General features: G+C 41.5%; 1 protein-coding gene across 1 annotated transcript in view; it reads left to right on the forward strand.

Annotated features, from left to right (window-relative positions):
• The window catches only part of NCKAP5 (NCK associated protein 5), a 380,696-nt gene that overhangs the window by 164,009 nt on the left and 195,939 nt on the right, over positions 1 to 20,748 (forward strand). Inside the window, exon 4 of the mRNA XM_063161631.1 lies at positions 16,848 to 16,907. Coding sequence (XP_063017701.1) covers positions 16,848 to 16,907 — 60 coding nt within the window. The remainder of the gene's footprint in view (positions 1 to 16,847; positions 16,908 to 20,748) is intronic.

Consider the following 20,748-nt stretch of genomic DNA (forward strand, 5'->3'; position numbering starts at 1 on the left):
ATGACCTGTGACTACATTTCCACAGGAACTCTTCCACGGCAGGCAGTGAAAGTGGCCACGTGCATTTGCAATAATGAACCTCTGGCTCCTTTGTGTCTTATCTTTTTAGGGAAAAATCCTTCATAAGCTCTCAACATTCATAAAAAATGATGATTTTGTCAGACTGTATTAGAAATCACAGCTTTTGTTCAGGCTAGCTATATGGGATAAAACCCTTCAGAAAGGAGAAGTTTTACTTAATGAAATGTGACAGTTAAATAGCATCATTAGAGATTTCCTCTTCATCTGCAAGTATTTACCTGAGTATTTCAATCATAATAAGGAATAAAATATTTTCTGTTAGGAGATTGGATGGAAATTTTAGACAGTTCTTTTTATACATTTTTATGCAATATTTGACAGGTTATCATGATCAGTATGAGGACAGTTTATAAGGCTCTGTGTTATCCAGGTCTGTAATAGTGCTATAATATCAGCTTTGCTCCCAACAACATCAACCAATATTTTGCTGTGGCTAATGTGCAGCAACATCATAGATGTTGATAATTATGATTGGTGCCACTGACTAACCCTCTAAAAGTAACATTTTGATTTTTTTGTGCTGCACTGGGATGGCGGCCAGTTGGCCTCTGAAGATAGTTTCCATAGCTACTGTCCTACAGAGAAAGAAAATGCTGCCACAGCATTTTTCCTTTGCACCTTTATGGTTTTTATGCAAGCTGTCAAGACAATTAATTTTCATCAGATGTATTGGTTATTAGCTGTTGAACGCAGGGGGGCACGGGCTGGTACATATGATGAAAAAGAGCACTGAACTAAGTAAAACATCAAGAGATTTCTTTATGTACACAATATGAATGCATTTCAGATTTACAAAATCCCATTACTGCAGCATCTGATATGCCAAAATGCAATCTATGCTCAAATGACAAGGTCCTGAGACTGCTCAACTTTATTTCTGAGAAATAAGCAAGTCTGGCACTGACTTCCACTGTTGTTTGTTGTTGGATGTTTATGATCTAGATTTTTAATTCCTTTTCAAAATGAAATGAAAAACAAAATACTTGCCTCTCAGGAAAGCTCTCAAACTTTGCCTAGTTTAAAATAAAGACAATTTTATGTGCTTCTGTGCATAGAAGAGCATAAAAAGGGCAGTAAATAATAGAGCAGTATGGTGTGTAACAGTGAGCATTGAGTAGGAGATTGTTTCTTGTGGTTGGCATGGGTAATGTCTTAATTTCTTTCTGCAGTGAGGCTCAAGGCACTTTGTTTCAAAGTTGGACTGGTTCTGGGAGTCATTAATGTGGTTCCATTACCACCTCAAACTGCACATTTCCTGTAGAGTGCTGAGGTAGAAATAAGTGTTTGAGTACTCAAATTTTAATATTTGAGCAATTTGTGAAAATTTATGACACCTTTCTTCATTTTGTGTAAAATAACAGGAGGGGCTCTGTCAGCTCCCTGCAATTACTGATCCTGCTGCTTTAACCTCTTCAAAGATTGTAATGTTGGCTCTCCCCAGGTTTGTCCTCTCCTGTGATGTCCAGGGACAGTACACAGATGTTCCTGAGTGGATCTGCCCATAGTCATTGACATCAGGATCAAACCAAGTTTGCTTAGGAGAACCAGCACCAAACATGTGTATTAGAGCTGGTGAGAACTCACTGACTTCAGCAACGTTAATACCCTAGGGAAAAGCAGAGTGCTTTGTGGGAGTACAAAAGGAGAGGATGTGGAGGGAATTATAACAGGTACAGAGAGGATGGACCTTGGGGATGCTGTTAAATAATAAAACATGGCTCTGGCCTTTAGTGGGACTGTTTGGTGGTTGGCCAGGGAATTCCTGGGAAAATCCTCTGACCATTGAGGAAGGAGCAGATTTATAACCTAAGTGAAAAAGTCCAGCCAGAGTGTGGCAGTGGCTGGAGGTCTGTAGTGAATAGGCTGAAAGTCTGAAGACTCAGAGGGAATTTTGCTTTGTGGCAGGGGCACAGGACAGGGTTTTATTCTCCTCCCTTTGCAGCTAATCTCTCCCTGTGTGGTTTTTGGCTGGCCAGCTGGGCCCTGGCAGAGGGATGTGTGTCCTCCAGGGTGGCAGGAGGCAGTGGAGCAGAGGGACTGTCATTAAAAGCCCATCTGGGGGATTGTGGCTGCCCTGGAGGAATGTCCTGCAGGGCCTGCTGAGCCACTGGGGCTTCCAGCAGGTGCCTGACTTGTCCTGCTGGCACAGGGAGCAGGGCTGAGCCTCTGGGCTGCCAAGGGCTGCTGAGCCCCAGCCTGAAGTAATTTCCAAACCCTGCTGGTCTCCAGATCCAGATATCCCACTCCATCATTGTCCTGCCCTTGGAAATCCATGCTGCTTGTTTGTCTGGGGTAACTCAGCTGATTAAACACATGTCAGTGGAAATGGGCTGACTGAAACCAGCCATCTGGCTGCCTGTTTGAAGTGTTAAATTACTGCTTGGTGTCATGGGCATCATTTTCTAGTGGTCTTAAATACTCTTCCTCATTAATACTTTTGACTATCAGTACTTGTCTGCATTGAGAAACATTTTCCTTGTAGAAGAGAAGTTGATTGGTATTGTTGCAGGTAATGCTCCAAAAATATTGCTGCTTTTAAAGAAAGTATGTCTTTGGGAAACTGTAGACTGTGATCTGTGTATAGGGGAAAAGAGAAATTATTCCCCACCTATCTAGAAAATAAATTGTTTTCTCTATCTGTCACCTGCAACTCTGAGAAATTGGAAGCTCAGGATTTTTAAAGCTGTAGTTTTTATAGATGCATATGGAAGCACTGTCTATATGTAGGTACAGTTTTTCATGATGGTTTCACAAGGCAGTGCTGGGGGAAAGTACCTGTTGATAGACCTCATATACCTGGAGAGTTTATCCTTTTCTTTCCTTATCTTTATCTGAGACTGGGAAAAAAGCAGCAGTATGCTAACTAAAATAATTTTGAATTTAGCATGTGGTTTTATTGCCATCTAACACTCTGAGCTTTGCAGACAGAGGCCAGGGAAATGCTGCTGGTGCTGGCTTTACCTGTGTAGGGTAAAGGCTTTGGCTAAGGGCAAGGCAGCACCTCTGTGTGTGGGTCACACCTGCTCACCAAAAAGGGATGAATATGTGGGTATTTTGTGCAGAAAGATATCCTAGCATTTAATTTCCATGTGAAATTAGATGATAACAGCTTTCAGTGTCAGCTGTGAAAACTGTTTTTGTGGGATGTGCAGTAATGAGCAGGTATAATAGGGAAAGATACACTACCTAAAAACATATGGCCTTTTTCTGCTTCACTAAAAAAAATCCTTAACTTGTCTTCTAGATAACCTCCAAATGGCAGATGAAACTAATTAAGACAATATCTTGTTAAGGAAAATATGTCAACATGGAAGTGTCTCAGCCTATCAAAGTCTGCTGGTTCTTGCAGCCTGGTGAAAAAGGAGAAGCAATTCTATTTTGCTTTGGGGACTTTTGGGGAGGAAAGTGAACCCAAACATCTCTTGGATATCGATCCCCTGAGTTCTGACCACCTGTATAACAACTTAGACCATTAGTAACATATTTCTGTGCAGACAAGAGCTTCCAGCTCTTTATGCACTCTTGTAAATCACTGTGAAAAGCCACAGTTACAATTTTGCTTATGAACCCAGGGATTGAAGGAGTTTGCTCCTGTTGATTTTCTCTAAGACAATTGCTGGTTATTGGGAATGGATGTTGAAGTAGGTGCTTGTTGCAGCCTCATTCTGACCCTTTTATTATTAAAATAAGGTAAGGAAATCAAGGTAAGCTTAGGTTTAAGCAGAAAAACCTCAAGGTACCAATGTATGAATTTTGTCTCAGCTGTTTTGATCTTATATACTAAAGGCATGGCCCTGATGTGGGAGATTTACCTATAAAATTAATTACCTGTTTTATATGTGTCTGTTTTAATTCCTACTCTAATAACTGGGATACTTAAAGTGTAGTTCTACTTTATGATCTCTAATATCAAAGAAATTTAAAATCAAGATTAGGGTCACTTACTTAATTGGAAAATGCCCTTTATTGGATTTATTTTCTTGTTACAGCTTTTGACTGCGGGATTAAATTCTGAAATAATCAATACCTTGATTTGAAATGGAGCTTTTCCTGATTCTGTAAATGAAGTAATCCTTGTGGTGATGCTCTGTGAGCGTTGTGTGATTTTTATTTTGCTTTCTGCCAAAGGTGATGTAGCTGGCTGTGGTGATGACTGTAATAAGTTATTTCAGAGCACAGTTCATTACCCAGATACAATGCATCTGCTGTGGAAAATGGCAAAGAGCTTTATTCAAACATCAAATGATTTCAAAACATGGGGTTTTTTTGCTGAAACTGGAGAAATGTGGAATTGCCTAAGTGTCTGGTTGACATTTGAACTGCTGAAAGCGTTTCCATTTTAATACTTCAGACAGTTAGCATTTCTTAATATACATTTAATATGTTTGGAAATGCCTGAACACTAACACATCTTAATCCTTATTCATCCATATCTTTTAAATGACTTGTTTTGTTTGAACTTCCATTGAAGTAGATGCTGTTTGAGCTCTGAGGAGCTGGCCTCATTCACTGAGCAGAGCTGGCTGCTGTCCTTGGGGAAAATTATTTAAAATGCCCCAAGAGGGTTTCATTTGTCTGGGGTTTCATGAAGGTGTTTGCTTCCCTGATCCAATTTCTAAACAGAAAGCCTTTTTTTTTAGATTGTGTTTACTTTTGAAAGGATGACAGTACACTCCTTTGTAGTAGCATTTTCAGTCACATCACAAATAACTGAAAAAGTTCTAAGTAACAGTTCTGGCCCAGCTTTGTTGAGCTACTAGCTGGAAGGACCGACAGTACTGAGCTTTCACCTGATAATGTTTTGTCATTTAATATTCAGAGAGCAGGTCTCGAGATGTACTGAGGCAAATTCAGGGTACCACATGTTGAATTTTTTAACTGAGCTCAGTAAAACAACTTGAGCAACACAAGTAGATCTTTGTGCCTGTTGTGCCTGTTGCTATTCGGTCTTCCCTGTTTTATTCCTAGTTGTGATTTGACAGTATGTGAATTTAAACACCTTCATAAATATAGGAATGCTGCCATCACCCCACTGATATGTCTGGATTTCATTTTCAGTGTTGTTAAGTGTTACACTGGTATATTATGTGGTAAAACTGTCACTGATAACTTAGTTTCTCCATCTCCAATTGAACATGTTGGGAAGTGTTTTGCATATATTGCCATATGCTGTTTCCATTATTTAAAGTGACAGCTGTAATTTCTCTGGTGGCATTAGGCTGTGTGCAGGGCTGTGTGCTCACTGCAAACACTGCTCTTTGAGGAGAGCTCTCAGGCTGGGCTGAGCTCCCTGTAGAACCCTGTCCTTGCAAAAGCAAAGCTTTTCTTCTCCTCCTCCAGGTCTACTGAGACAGCAAAGCTTGGGTTTGAGGTTTCAGTTAATCATCTAATATGTCAAAACACATAATCAGCCAGAGGCCACTGCCTTTGACTTTATCTAGTCTTCTTTTATAGACAGAATGATAGAAGAAACAATTATATCATTAGCATGGAGCTGATTTTATTGCTATAAGGCTGCATGAATATGAATTTGTGTGTTGGGTTGCTGAAGGATACATCAAAGTGATATTCAGCATACTGCTTGTTTCTGGCCTGGTGAGATGTGGTGTAGAGAACATTATTTTTTTTAAGGCACAGTGAAACATGTTCCTTAGTCTGGGGGAGGACAGCAGGAACTCCACCAGTTTATAACTTTTCCAAGGAAGTTTGTGTTACAGCATCACTTTAAATTAAAAAAAATTCCTTCTTATTAGGTTTCATCTGTTTTTCTCTTCACAAAACTGTAGCTTATCCAAGTCCACAGAAATCTATATGAAAGTCTGAATTTCTTTCTCTTTTGAAATCTTTCCATTCAATAAACAGGATCACATTCCTGAAACTAAAAACTAAGTGGCAATTATTGCCTGTTGGTAAATCTTTAATATGTTTGATGTAGACAATTAAGAAATGCTCTCAGAAAATAATTATTTAATTTATTTTATCTGTCACTTGCTGAGAATCCTATTGGAAGGCACCTGCAGGGGCTGTATCAAAAGTGCTGTATCCAAAAGTGTAATCTCAATGTTCAGATTATTTGCTTTTCTGTATAATGATGTGAGAAGAAATTCTTTTGTATCTCAGGTGTGTTGGTAGAGGAGAGCAGGGATGGGTTACAACAGAAAACATTATTCCAGGGGTCTGATCTGAGTTTCAGCTTCTTTGGCCTTAAAATATAGACAGTACCCAGCAAAAACCTGTCCCCTGGCTGAGTAGTATTTCTGGGTCTTACCAGAATGGTATTCTTGAGGGTGCAAAATGAGATTACAAGAAAAAAAAAAAAAAACAACAAAAGCAAAACAATAAGTAAAGAAAATTACTCTTTCTGACCAGGTTTGATCCTTTTTTGTATTTTCTCTGTGAGTGGAAGGTCATTGCAGATTTGTTATTGATTTATACCAAAAATATGTAAGTATTGAACAATTGTGTGAACACAAAAAGTCAAGAGAAAGGGTTGTGAGCAAAGTGGGCAAAGCATAAAAATCACTTTGGTCTTATTTCTTATCCACATGGTTTTTATAAGGTATTTCAGTGTTCATTTAGAACAGGACATGAGTGACATCCAGAAGGTTATAGAGTGTGCAATAAATTTAGCTCTGAGAGAAAAAAGACATAGCAGATGCAGCCTGTTAAGAAAACCATAAGTCCTCATGCTGTGGGCTTTCTGCATGGATAGAAACACACCACACTGTGTAACACCTTCCTTTAAAAAGAGATTACAAAGGATACCAGGAATTGTTGTGATTATCTGGGAACAAAGGAGTGGAAAACAGAGGTAAGAGGTCAACCAGTAATGAAGCAAAATGAGGTATCTTCTTTGAACTGTAACAGCAAAAGTGAAAACCTTTATAGAGAGCAGGGAGGAAAATCTTTCTGAGCATTCTCACAAACAAATGAGAACTGGGTGTATCTCTTGGGCAGAGCCAAAGGAAAGCTGGTTATGAAGAAAGCAGTGGGATCTAAAAGTTTGGTGGAGCTTAGTATCCAACACAATGAATTTGGGGTTTGTGCCTTACACCCACTTTCCTTCAGTGTTGGGTTTCGTCCCTTTTATTTTTATTTTTTTGTGTAAAAATGTATTTCTGCCTTTATTTTCTTAGCATACAAGAGGTGGCTTAGGGGTGAGTTTCTGGGATCTCTGATTTACAGACCCAGTTGCCTGTAGTCTTCATCACTCTTTAGGAATTTGTTGATTTTCTACAGATAGTAATTTACTGCCAGGATGTGGAATCAGTACTTTGCATGCATGTTACCCACAGAATGTAAAATAATTTAGATTAGGAGCAAGCAAATACTTTCTGGTTCTGGTAAAAGGTTTGTGTGGAAGGAATAGGTGCTGTGAGAAGTCACAGCAGTGTACTGACATTTTTTGCTGTTAGTTTATGAAAAAATGTTTCCATGATTTTCAGCTTTATGTGGAACAAGAGTTCTGACTTCATTTTCATAGAGGACAGCCATATAAATTTGAGCTAACACCCTCTCAGACAGCCTCAGGGGAGAAAGAGGGAAGGAGTGAGAATTCTTCCGTGCTTTGATGCATTGGTTGGGAAAGTTACACTCCTGTTAAGTGTGATGCATTTTATGTTAATAAACAAAAGATCATTAAGTGAAGACTGAAGTGCTGCCAATCCTGAATCTTTCATGAGCAATAAATTCTCATTAAAAAGCCCTTAGGGAAATGCATGTCCTTTCAAAAGAATTTCCACAGCACATCATGTCCATGTGACAAATCTCCAGAGAAAAAATTTATATGAGGAAAAGTGATTGGGGAAATTTGGTAGCTCAACTTGTGAGTCCTTTGCAATAAGAAAACCTTGTTTGCTCGTTTCTTCCTTTGTTTTTCATTTTCCAAGGTCGCCTTGTATCCAGGTGAAAAAAATAATTCACTTCTGTTAGAAATGGCTGAAGGGGTTTGGGTCACAAACCAAAGAATTCATCATATAGCAGGAGATAGATATCTTCTGGATTCTAAATAGCTACTTAAGAAAAAAGCCCCAAAACATAAGTAAACCATACAGTAAAAATGGTATAAATCTGTGTGCTGTAAGGATCTGACACTGCAAACCATCCATAACACCCCAACCAGAAACACAAGGAGTGCGACTCTATCTTGTCTAGAGAAAGGCTTGACCCAGATTAAAACTGAACAGCCGACAGAGAGATGAGAATTTACACACTCACAAGCTGGGAGACACTGCTGAGAGCAGTGGCACTGAGAGGAACAGCTTTGCTTGCCCTGACAGGAGTTCTGTGCATGACCTGCAGCTGCAGGCTGGGTTGAAATCTGGAGTAGAGCAGAAGGGCTGAACGAAGTGCTCAGGGCAGGCAAGATGGGAGAGCTGCCCTTACACAGAGCGGTTCCTATCTGCTCCTTGCTCTGTCTCCTCCTTCTTAAATGTGCATTAAAAAAAGAAACTTTTGATAGCTGTATAGGCAGAGCTTTTCCATTCACATATCTCTTGTTGCTTTTAGTGTCACCAAGGGCCAGAAATAAAAATCTGCCTATTTAAAAGCAACATCTGCTTCAGCAGCACCTTCCTTGTGTTGGTGGCTGATGTGTCACCAGGCCCACGGCAGCTCTACTGAACAGCCCAGTGTCACCAGCTTTGGTACTTCCAGCAAAGAGAGCAGGTGGTTTTGGGGATTAGGACCAAAAAAAGCATTTTGTGGGCGTGTGAAATGGAGAGTGGCACTTTGTGTGTGTTGGGAGTAAGAGGGATTAGGAGGTGGTGATTTACACTGTTGCCTCTCTCTATGGGCAATGACCCTGGGCCTCTTTCTTAACCCACTCTGACCTCAACTGCATTGTCAAGCTAAACTGGGAAGTTTGGAACAACCTGTATGGTCTCATCATCCCACTTCAAGAGCTGGAGCTCCTGGAGCATGTACTGCTGAGGGAGGATCAGGTGAATTGGTCATGTACCAGAGGGACAGTTTGCCTTTCACACTCACCTTTACTGGAGGAAGTCATAAGAATAATGGGGTGGCTCTGAGGATGCCATCAAAAAGCAGATAAACACTACAATGGGATTTAATTAGAGAAGTGCAAACTGAAGGCCTTGTGCTGTGAAAGGATTCTCAGGAAGGAATTTGGTACCATTTAAGGGCTTTGATTAAACATGTTTTCATTAGTGTAAAATATTTTTTAAAAGTAGCACCTGAGAAAAAGAACAAGCAGTAATTCCCTTAGAAAAGAATGAGGATCTCTGTACAACAGCTGCCTATATTGTGATGTAAAGGGTTTTTTTGCTGAATATTCCATACTGACTTTTATTGGTCCTTTCCTTCTTTTTTTTTCCCTTTTGAATGCTGAGATTTCCAGTGATGACAATTCTTTGAGAACTTGGCAGCTTGCCTAATTGCTGTTCCCAATACAAGTTCCCACTGTATGCTTCTTGGATTGCAACTTATTGGCAGAAATAATATGGCATTAAATATAAATATCTCTGTTTACGTAACATTAAAATTGATAAATCAGTCACTTATGTCAAAAAATTCCAAACTGCAGCAGTGTGAATTTGTCACACTGCTTTTGCTCTATACTTTAGGGTGTGTATTTCAGAACAGAAACAAAAAGTTTTATAGTTAATATATCACTTTTAATAATAAGAAATTTTGTGTGATGGATCCAGTGCCCGTTTATTTTTAGCAGTGAGTTTTAGTAGTTTTGCTGGAACATATTGAGTCAAAAGGTTTAAACAGGGAGCAAATCCATGAGAAATTTGGCCCTGCTAAAATCTTAACTTTGCTTTCTGGTAAATGCAAGGTTTGCATAATGCATGGACTATTTAATTAATAATGTGAAAACTTGTACTTTACATGTATTTCGGAGTTCAGTATTCTGGTGCTGTTTACTTGGGGTTTCTGGGCACTTGGGTTTGGATGTTTCATACTTGAGGAGGGCGCATTCAAGTTGATAGCCAGGTGTAACTCCCTTGCCCGCTGCAATTTACTGCTCTTTGTTTGGGCTGTTTATTAAAATTCAGTAAGTATCTCTCACTACTCTCTGCAGACTAGAGATGGTTAGAAAAATGGGAGGTATTCCCTCCATTTTTGTATTTCTAGAAAAACTCATTTTTTTTCTTCTTTGCTCTGGAATCTCTGACCAAAAGAAAGGCTTCGGAGGAATATATCAGGAAAAAGAGTTGCAGTTGAATGCATAATCTCATGAATAATGGTCATAAAGTGAGATGTTCCAGGAGATTTGTAAAATGATTGCTTGGTACAATTCATAATTATCTCAATGATTTGGCACTGTATCACACAGACATTAATCTTTTATCCTCCACCTCAATATGTGCATAATGGGGGGGAAAAAAAATCACTTTTTTTTCCTATTTTTTTCTTAGTCAAGAATCTGCATTGTTTGTGATAGTTGATACCGCACCCATGTCTTGCTTGGTGGCCCTATTTCTTGTCATTCTAATTATTTTGCAGTTACTAATGAAAGTTATTTATTAAGCTTTTGCTCTTCACTTGATGTTTTTTCTGCATCAGCAAGGTTTAAAACCATTTCAACGTTCAAAAGAAAAAATCCCATTTTACACGTTGGGTCTAGACCTCCTAACTGTTTTTTTTTTTTTTTTTTTTTTTGCCAAAATAGGTACAAATTTTAAAGGTGGGCAGTATTGTGGAGTCAGTGCTAATAATGAAAGAGGACACTCCAACATTAATAAATAGATAAATGGAGATATTTATAGATAAATAGATATATTTTAAATGTTGTCTGAAATACCAATGAATCATTAAAGTTTGCTGCCTTGCACTCATAATTTCAATGCTTAAAATAAAAAATCAATGAAATGATAAAGATTGCTAGTGTGAGAGAGGATGCTTGTGTTAAAAATGCATTGCTGCCCATTCCCATGCTCATGCCCAGAGGAGGGGAATTTCCCTGCTCAGGTGCCCGTGCTGGGAGAGCAATTTGTCATGGAAACAATTCAGGATAATCTGCCATGGACTCCTGATAACCTTTCCTTCCTAATTTCTTTGCCATAACTGTCTCACTTTTTAGCCAAAGACAATGTTTTTGCTTTTATAATGAAGGCTCTACCCTCATGATGTTCCTCTCTTTGCCTCCCCCTTTCTGACCTGTTCTCCCATGATTTCTTCCATGACATTTCTATTCTATTTGGTGTCTTGTTGGGAAAGTGACTAGAAGATTGTCTTTGAACTTCTTCAGATTAATGTATATGAAAATCCACTGGAAATTGGTGAGGACCCCATGAGGATTGCTGATCCTTATTTTAGATTATAGTTATAATTTTCCCTTTCCTTGCTGTTAGTGTCACCCAAAGAAAATACAGTTTAAGTAAATTACTACCTGTTTTGCTTGTCCGGATTTGACAGAATCATGTCTTATAGAAGAGAAATTTAATGTAAATTGTATTTTCTGTAGGCTTATCTTTTATTACCAATAAGTTAGCAGTGAATAGGAGCTGCTCCTTGCTGGTGGCTCATTCTATCTTTCCTGCTTCTGCCTGACAGCATTAGTGCTTCCATTATTGTAACCCCAGTCCCTGAGATTATTGTAAAAGCAGTTAAATAAAGCCCGTACTTCGCTCAGCTTTAAATTTGCAATGAATATCCTTTTTGTTGGGGGTGACTCCTTTATTGGCAGACCTGGCTGAGGCGCTGAGGCTCTGGAGCCCAGCTCCACAGTGCTCTGACATTCAGGGAGCAGAGAGGAAGGAGAGGAAGGAGAGGAAGGAGCCTCGCCGAGCGCCGCGCCCGCGGTCGGAGCTGAAAGAGGCGCCGAGTTCACTGCAGCCATTCCACCCTCAGCTCTTCCCCTGTCACATCTCATCCATCCCGTGGGGTCAAGCCTGGTCAGCACTCGGATGGGAAACTCCCTGGAAAACCAGGAGCTGAGGGAGGCTGGGCACAAGCTGCATCTCTCTGCACAAAGCAGCACCCTGCCCCTGGGTCTGTTGTTAGCACTGTGCTATGTTTAATACATGTTTGATGGGCTTTAGTTGTGTTTTTTTTCTGGTTCATTGGAAAAATAATGCCGTGGCTACAAATAATGATATAGGGGGGAAAAAGTTAAGAAGAAGTCATTGTGATAGGTGGTAGATAAGGAGTGGTTCCAAGGCACAAGGAGGCTTTGCAGATTCAGGTTCTAAGTCTCTGTCAGTCTTCTGTTTTCTTTTTCTCCATGAGAACAAAGTACTTATTCACCTTCTGAATCTCACAGCAATAGTGTAGAGTGAAAACTTGGTTGGGATTTCTCTGCTCCAAAATAGCCTCTGGAAGGTATGGAAGGATTCACTGGAATATGGCTTGGCCACTGTGCTTGGTCACCAACAATAAAACAAATGTTCATTATATTTTCAAAGCTTGACTTTGTCAGTGGTGATTTTATGGCTTTTCAAGTAGTGAAAGTTATAAAAGGACAACAAAGGTGGGCTTCACTTTGTGGTGCATTGGCTATTGGCTCATGGAAGGACTCACTGGAATATGGCTTGGCCACTGTGCTTGGCCACAGTCACCATCAGTAAGACAAATGTTCATTGTATTTTCAAAGATTAACTTTGTCAGTGGTGATTTTATGGCTTTTCAAATAGTCAAAGTTATAAAATGACAAGGAAAGGTGGGCTTCACTTTGTGGTGCGCGGTGCTTCTAAGTGAAATTGCTTCAGAGGGAAAAATTCCAAGACAGGATGAAACACGAAGAAAACGCATTCCTGTTCTTGAAAAAAAAAAAGGTGGGTAGAGAAACAAGTTAGTAGCTTGGAAGCTTCATACCTATTGAATTTTGTTTTGCAGAGAAGTAGTAACTTACTTACAAAATAGGAAAAATTTGAAATCTTCATCAATGTTGACACTTGTCAAAACTGTAAGAGCTGTCAGTGCATGCTGGAAGGTTGAGGGGCTGATAGGACAGGAAAGGACAGTGTCAGAGTGGATGGAGCCCTTCTCCCAGGGGATCATGGGGCTTAAAGTTTGCTGAAGAATTAACTTCAGTTTCAGATGATATTTCTGAAATATTTCCCATTCTTTTTGAGTCTTGACTTTGTTCTTCATTAAAGATAAAACTGCATTTCATCATTAAAACAGTACTTAATTACTATTTATCACTGTAAATACATCCTGGTTCTGTATAGCTTAGGTCTTGGCAAATGGATATATTGCAGCACAATTTTACTTTATTCAGAAGCTAATTTAAGTAATATCTTTCTTTGTTAGATGCAGGTGTAAAACCCTATTATCTGGCAGTTTCTGAATCTGAGGTTTCCAAATAAAAATGAAGATCAAAGTTTGGGAAGCTGAAGTACCCTGCTAGAGTTTTTGGGTTTATTGTATCAGAAGCAATACAAAAAGAACAACTGAGAAAAATGGAGCCTTTCATGGACCCAGCATGGCTTTTATTGCGGTGCTTGATCTGAGGAGATGTGTTACCACATCAGGAGGAGCATCAGCATCTGTTCAGAATTAGGGGATAATTCTCATAATTAGGCAGGGGTTTGTGCCTGAATTGACTTCCCTGCCTCTGTCCTGTGGATGGGGAGAAGCTGGAGCAGAGCAGCTCTGTGGTGGAGCCCTGAGCTGTCACTGCCACCTGATACAGGGATTCTTTTGTCTGGCAGTCAAATGAGTGAACCTGGTGGGAAAGGAGAGTGAAGAAGGAATTTTAGTCTAAGGAGAGTTCCAAATATGCAGAATTATTTAGCACATTTGTGTTTTTCTTGGAATAAATGGACTTTCCTCAAACTGTTGTTTTTTAGAACAAGCTACTGCAGTATCTACCAGTGATACTGAGATTTGAAATGTATCTTTCTTCCATGCACACACTGACTACTTTTGTGCTTGGTTCCATCTGGAAAGGATATAATTGAATCCTTGTTTCGCTTCTTTAATTATTTCTTTGCAAAGTCTTTGGCTGGGAATTTTGCCACTTACAATACAAATATTCAAACCTAAGAGCATAAAGTGTGCTTTCAAAGAGCATTTTTGTAAACCTTTTATCATTTGGAGGTTTTTCAAAAGAGAACATGAGACCTCCTCAATGAACATGTTTTAATTTTTAAAATCCCCAGAGAAGATTTTGTTTCCTTGCAGGTTGGCTTTAGTTGCTAATTAACTTTGTTAATTAAACATGCTATAGGGATGAAACATGCTTGATTAAAAATAAATAAAGCCATATAGCAACAAAGTGATGCTACTGTTTTTTCCTATTTAAAAGCTAAGATTAAAAAACAAGATTAACTTTGAAGCTACATGTCAAATGTTCTCTGCATTTGAAACATCTGAAAGGCTAAAGCAGCTAAAATCTTATGATTTTTGCAACTCAATCATAGCAAAATGTTTATTCAGTCGTAACACCATGTTAAAAATGGGGGCTGAGAGTAGCCACTGAAGGTGCTGCCTTAATCAGAACTGACTGAGATGGTGGATAATAACCACAGGGTTTGTTTGGTCATCCTTAGACATGAAGGTCCTTGTTTTTTCCTGTCATCCATCTCATATGGAAACTTCCAGCACTGCACATTAGTTTGAAATGCTGTTGGCTTGTGCAGGGAGCCTGAGCACGTTCCTTGCCCTGCACGCGGGCGTGTTTGTGTGGAGGTGGTGGGAAACGGCTCGCAGCAGGCAGTGGGCCAAGTGCATCCCTGACAGAGCTCAGAGCAGCCTCAGGGATGCCTGTGGTCCATGGGCATGCTGAGCTGCTGCCACTCATCCTGCCCAGAGGAGGGAAACCATCCGATGGTCTGGCTCTGAGTCCACAGCTCCTTCACCTGGGCAGCGCAGGTGGCAGGGGGAAGCAGGAGCACAGAGTTTGCTTGCCTCGAAGCTGAGTGTTTGTAGACACTGTTGGAAAAAGTTGGCTCTTCTGTACCCACTATGGCACTGTTTTTCCCCTCCTCCACATAATAGTCAGGTTTCTTTTTCTTTTTCTGCTATTTAAATGTGGTTTTGTTCCTAATAGCAGCAATGCTACAAACAAAGTTAGAGAATGCTTTGCTGTCCTTCACTGGGAAAATTGCTAAGAAAACCCTTTGGGAATATCTGTTTGAATGATCTTCACCCAGTCAGGGAATACCTGGCATTGATGGAGGAGCCTCTTTATGAATAGACCTTGAGTGAAATTCATTCTCATAGAATTCCAGAAATGTGTAACTGATTCTGTGTTGGAGTTAACATGGAGTGAGGGAAGTAGGAGTATTCCTGATGTAGGAGACATAGCTAAATAAATCTCTCCAGACCACTGGCAGGAAGTGTATGGAGGAGTGGTTTGTGGGGGGGTTTGTTTATTTTCCCCCACCCCCCACATATTTTCTCATAAAATATCTTTAGGCATTTGTTTTGCAATTAAAAGGTCAAAACCTCCTCAAAGGGAATACTTGCTTTTTCCACTAGAACATATTAGGGCACTGAAGCAGTGCAAAAATGCGAGGGGCTATTTCCAGCAGATGAACTAAACCCTAAAAATAGGATTAACCAGTTTTAAAGTTTTCCTGTGATAGTATCTGAGCAAGGAAGGGGGGGAGTGGTACATGTAGTTTAGAAGATGAGTTTAGGACACCTATGTTAAGGCTCTTGACTAATTGCACTTCTCAATTTTCCATAATTTTTCACATGTGCCAACGAAGGTCTAGATATCACGCTGGAGAACACAAACACAATTTCTGCAGGGCTGTGGCTGTATCATCTTCAACTTTTGCTGATATTTAGTGGTTTCAGCATCATCCCTGTGTACAGATCAGGATTTTGGCAATGCCTGGTGCTAATCTGATACCCACAATTGTTGGCTGTATGGGGAATGCTGATGGGTGCTGTGACGGAGACTCAGCTTAATCACCACATCTTCTGCTGAAATGGAGAGGGGGCCTGGTGCAGTGACCCAGGCACACTGAGCTGTGACTGAGTGACAGGAGAGCTGTCATTCCACAGGAATTAGGCAGGCACGTGCAGATTTTTCTCATCGGGAATGGTGCTTGAGAAATGCTCTAAAGGCTACTTTTTATTCTGCAAGTTTGGGAATACCATAGAGCAGTTAGTTTTTCATGTTGGGTAAGACTGACCCAGTCAATGATAGGAGCATTTTCCAAGCCTGGGTCCTACTTCTGCCCTGGCTTGGCACTTTTGCAGGTTTTTGGGGGATGGAGTTTCCCCAGGCCATACAATGGGAAATTATCTTTCCTTTTCTATGTATGCTAATCACTACTTTTCATTTCTTTCTTACAACTTCTCAGTGTACTTGAAAATGTGTTGTGGTTGCCAAATCCTTAATTAAACAAATTAACTATTAGTTGAGTCGAGCCAAATATTTGTATAAGGATCTTATATGAAAAAAGGCTAATTAAAAAAGATCTAATAATTCAGTAGTTGCAAAATGCATCACATTGTGTTTATATATAGAATAGATGTTTTTAATTTCAATTTTATGCATATATTTATTGATGGTGCAACAGACTTCAGGCATGGTGCAGAATAAAGCTGATGTGCAGGGCTATAGGAAAATAAATAACACAATCTGATTTGCACAGTCTGCTTCCATATCAGCAGCATGATGAGCTGCTTTGTTGTTTGAGTGAAGCAAATTTGGATTCAGCTGATTTATTGGCAACTCTGTCAAACTGCCACGGAATGAAATAATGAAATAAATGAAATAAAAATGAAATAATAACACAACCACCAGGTCCTGCAGGGGAGCAGAGGGAGGAGAGCTGGTGGGGGAGCCAGGGGAGAGTGAACTGCTGCTCACAGGCTTTTCTTTCCTCAGGGAGAAGCTGTGTGTGGCTCGGCTGCAGCGGGAGGTTGCCCAGAGTAAGAGCGAAGGAGCCATGGTAAGCTGTGCCTGCTCACTGCTTTGCAATCCTTGTCCTGCTCACCTTTGGGCTGGATGGAGGTGGTCACTGGAGCATCCATGTCTTGGGCACAACAAAAGGTTGCCAATTTATGGCATAAATTGGCATAAATGTGAGGAAAATGTTCATAAATGTGAGGAAACTCAAGGCCTGGTTTCCTTGGAAAAGCCATGGGAGAGAAAAGCTGCTTCCGTTCCTCACTGGAATTAGAAGCAAGGCAAGCACAGAAAGGCAATTTCAGATCAAAAGGCAGCAGATTTACTTGCCTGTTAAATCTTAGCTAACCACAGAAAAATGAAAGAACACAAGCATGGAAGCTTAGAAAAACCCCTCAATCTGATAATTTTGTAAATCATGTAATGCTCCTTGTATCTTCATTTTTTGTGTACGAATTCATGAGATTAGCCTTGTGAGCAAAAGATGAAATGGCAGATTTTTAGTTGACCGCAAACCTCAATTTATAGAGTGCCTTATCTCCTCAAAACAATTTTCTTTGGGAGCCAACATGTGCTGAGTGTGCTTAATTACTTAATATCTGAGGAACTGTTTCCATCTGTTAAGGAGTTTGTTTGTCCCTGTCTTCAGATAAAATGTCTTAAGCTTCCATGGGAGAAAGAAGGCTTGTTCAAAAACCTTAAAACCCAAACTATCCCCTTGAACATATGTGGAAGTGCCAGTGATCTGAGTGATTGCACAGTTGGCTGTGAAATACTTTGGTGGTCCCAAGTTTGTTTAACTTAGTGGGGAGCAGCTGTAGCAGGTCTCTGGGGAGGGGATGCTCTGTGAGCTGTGGGATGCAGGGTCCTTAAAATCACACCTGCCTCCAGTGAGAGCCATTTATAAACCTTTAATGATTAACATGGTGAGATGAGGTTTGGAGGGACCTAAGTGACAAGTGGGAGAAACCAGCTCTGGGTTTGTTGCTCCCACCAGAGCCCCAGATGTGCCCAGCCCAGGTGTGGGAGCCGCTGCCCTCTCCCATCCCAACAACACCCCCCTATTCCTGCCCTTGGGTCTGCAGCATGGCTGGGCTGGCCACAAGGAGTCTTTGAGATGGGGTTTGAGCAGTTGGGAAGCCTGGCCTGTGGGTAATTTATGAGAATGGGCACAGAAGTCCTGGAGGAAATGGGGAACAAACTTTTATCAGGTAAATTGCAATTCAGGAGTCTGTGACTGAGATAAAACTCCTGCTGCCTCCGTGAGGAATTTTGCCTGAGGAAGAATGGCAAAGATCAAGCATTGGATTTGCAATTGCATTTTAGTTTTCAGTGTAAATAAATGTCAAAATCTGGGAAGAGCTGTTTACTCTATTTGAAATATTTCCTTTATTTTTTTAAAACTAGCATTCCCTTGGAGGCATAGCAGTAATATAATATATTGAGTGTAAAATATACTTAGTGGGATAATCCCAGACTGTGTGAAATGAGCAATACTGATTAACCTTCCAGAGCTGCTAAGGTTTTTGGTATGTGCACCCACGTTGTGGTCTCCTCTCTTGCCTGTCAGACGCTTCTTGTGCTTTTCACTATGGGTTTGTGCATCACTTCTGTCTGTGACCAGGGTGTAATTTTGTGTAATTTGTTGAGAGGCCAAGTGTTGTAACCCATTAGGAGCTGACAGGTAGCTCTCCGGGGGTGCACTCTTCCCCCAGGGTAAATACTGGGTCGTTTTTTCCCTCTTCCCTGAGGGCAATATGCACAATTATCCTGAGCTAGAGCCAGCGCGCCTGTGGAGACGATTGCTTTGAAGCAGTTGATGTATGGAAAGTTCTTTGTGTCTCAGAGCTGGTGATTTTAATATGAAACACAGCAGTCATTAATTAACATTAATGAACTTGCGTGGCTTCGAGCAGCGTGAGAGCAGCCAGGGTCCAAGGGCTGGAGCATTTGAGCCCAGGGGAGGGCAGGGATTAAGAAAGTCCTGGAGCCGCGTTCCCAGGGCGAGGAGCCGGCAGCACACCCTGGCTTTGGAGCAGATCCTTTCCAAAGTAGCAGATCCTTTCCAAATGCTTGTAGCCAAATTTCAGTGAGGGATTTTGAGCCAGCAAGCCCTTGGCAAGCATGGGGGCTCCCTCCTGAGTGGCACTGGCTGCCAGCAGCCAGCCCGTGTGCTGCTCTGTGCCCTGTGATGGGCATCCCCTGGGGACAGCAGGCTGGGCAGGGCCACCAGCCAGCCACAGGGCGCCCGAGGGCCTGGCCCTGCTGTCACCGGGATCAAAGCAATGGCATCCCCCAGCCTGCCTGCCATGGCTTTATTTAATCACTAATTAGCTAATCGCCTTTACTCGCTCCCGTTTGCTTTTTGTTTGTTGTGCTGGTGAGATCGGCGTGGAAGTTTTCATGGAAACAGCTCCTTCGTTTGGGACGGGTGCAGGTGACAGCACGTGGCACCTTTAGTGGCACCTGCAGCGCCTCGCTGGGTCACGTGGAGAGCATTTCTTGCAGTGGGAAGGAAGGCAGGGAGCACAGGGAGCTGCCCTGCATCCTGGGAGCTGTGCAGAGCATCACACAAGCCTTTGGCAGGCTGGCACCTCATGTAATACCCACTAGTGTTTTCTGCTTCTCTAAAGAAGAGAATTGTTTGGGTTTTGCTGGCACAGATAGGTCAAGAGGGTAAGAAGTGCCCACTTTATGTGAAACACATAAGGGTGTGTGTTTGTAAGGCTCACTGGCTGGACAGTGCTCAGGCAGAAAGGGGCCTGGTGGTACTATTGGACAGACAGTTGAACATGAGCCAGCAATGTGCCTTGGTGGCCATGAAGGCCAATGGCATCCTGGCCTGGATCAGGAATAGTGTGGCCAGCAGGAGCAGGGAGGTCATTGCTCCCCTGTTCTTGGTGCTGGTGAGGGCACACCTTGAGTGCTGTGTCCAGTTCTGGGCCCTCCGTTTGTGAAGGACGTTGAGATGCTGGAGTGTGTCCAGAGGAGGGCAACAAGGCTGGTGAGGAGCTTGCAACACAAACCCTGTGAGGAACGTTTGAAGGAGCTGGGGCTGTTTAGCCTGGAGAAGAGGAGGCTTAGAGGTGACCTTATTGCTCTCTACACCTTCCTGAAGGGAGGCTGTAGCCAGGTGGGGTCGGTCTCTTCTACAGGGCAGCACTGACAGAACCAGAGGATACAGTCTCTAGCTACGTCAGGGAAGGGATAGGTTGGATATTAGAAAAAAACTTTTCACCAAAAGAGTAATAAATACTGGAATGCTCTTCCCAGGGAGGTGGTAGAATCACCATCTCTGGATGTGTTTAAAAAAAGACTGGATATGGCACTTGGTGCTACAGTCTAGTTGAGGTGTTGGGGAATAGGTTGGACTCGATGATCTTAGAGGTCTCTTCCAGCCTCTTTATTCTGTGATTCTGTGAGGGTGAGCAGATTCAGGGAGCAGGGAACATGTCCCCTGTCCCTGTGGGTGCTAGAAGGATGTGGTGCAGTGGGTGTTCCCTGTCCTTCCCACTGGGATTCATCCAGCACCCAGGAACCACAGCAAGGTGGACACGTACATAAAACAGAGACTAATAAACACAGAGCATGGGCTGTAGAAGCCGCTACAATGGGGTGGCTTTGCTCACAAAATGGGTCTGTGCATCTGTAAACATCTGGTGAGTGATGGTGGAAAGGATGTACACAAGGAGAAGTTTTCCTGAGGCTGAAGATCAGTCGGTGTGTGCTGTGTGGTACCAGCGTGTGCGACCCACAGTGCTCCCCAAATAATTGGGTTTTTGATCTGTCCCAGAGTTACAGTTTTCCTGACTGATTTGTTACTGGAAGGTACTACCAGTGAAGGTGAAATGAAGATGTTTCATTTTAAGACAAACATCACCAAA

Source organism: Melospiza melodia, chromosome 8 (genome assembly GCF_035770615.1).
Source record: "Melospiza melodia melodia isolate bMelMel2 chromosome 8, bMelMel2.pri, whole genome shotgun sequence".
Taxonomy (NCBI): domain Eukaryota; kingdom Metazoa; phylum Chordata; class Aves; order Passeriformes; family Passerellidae; genus Melospiza; species Melospiza melodia.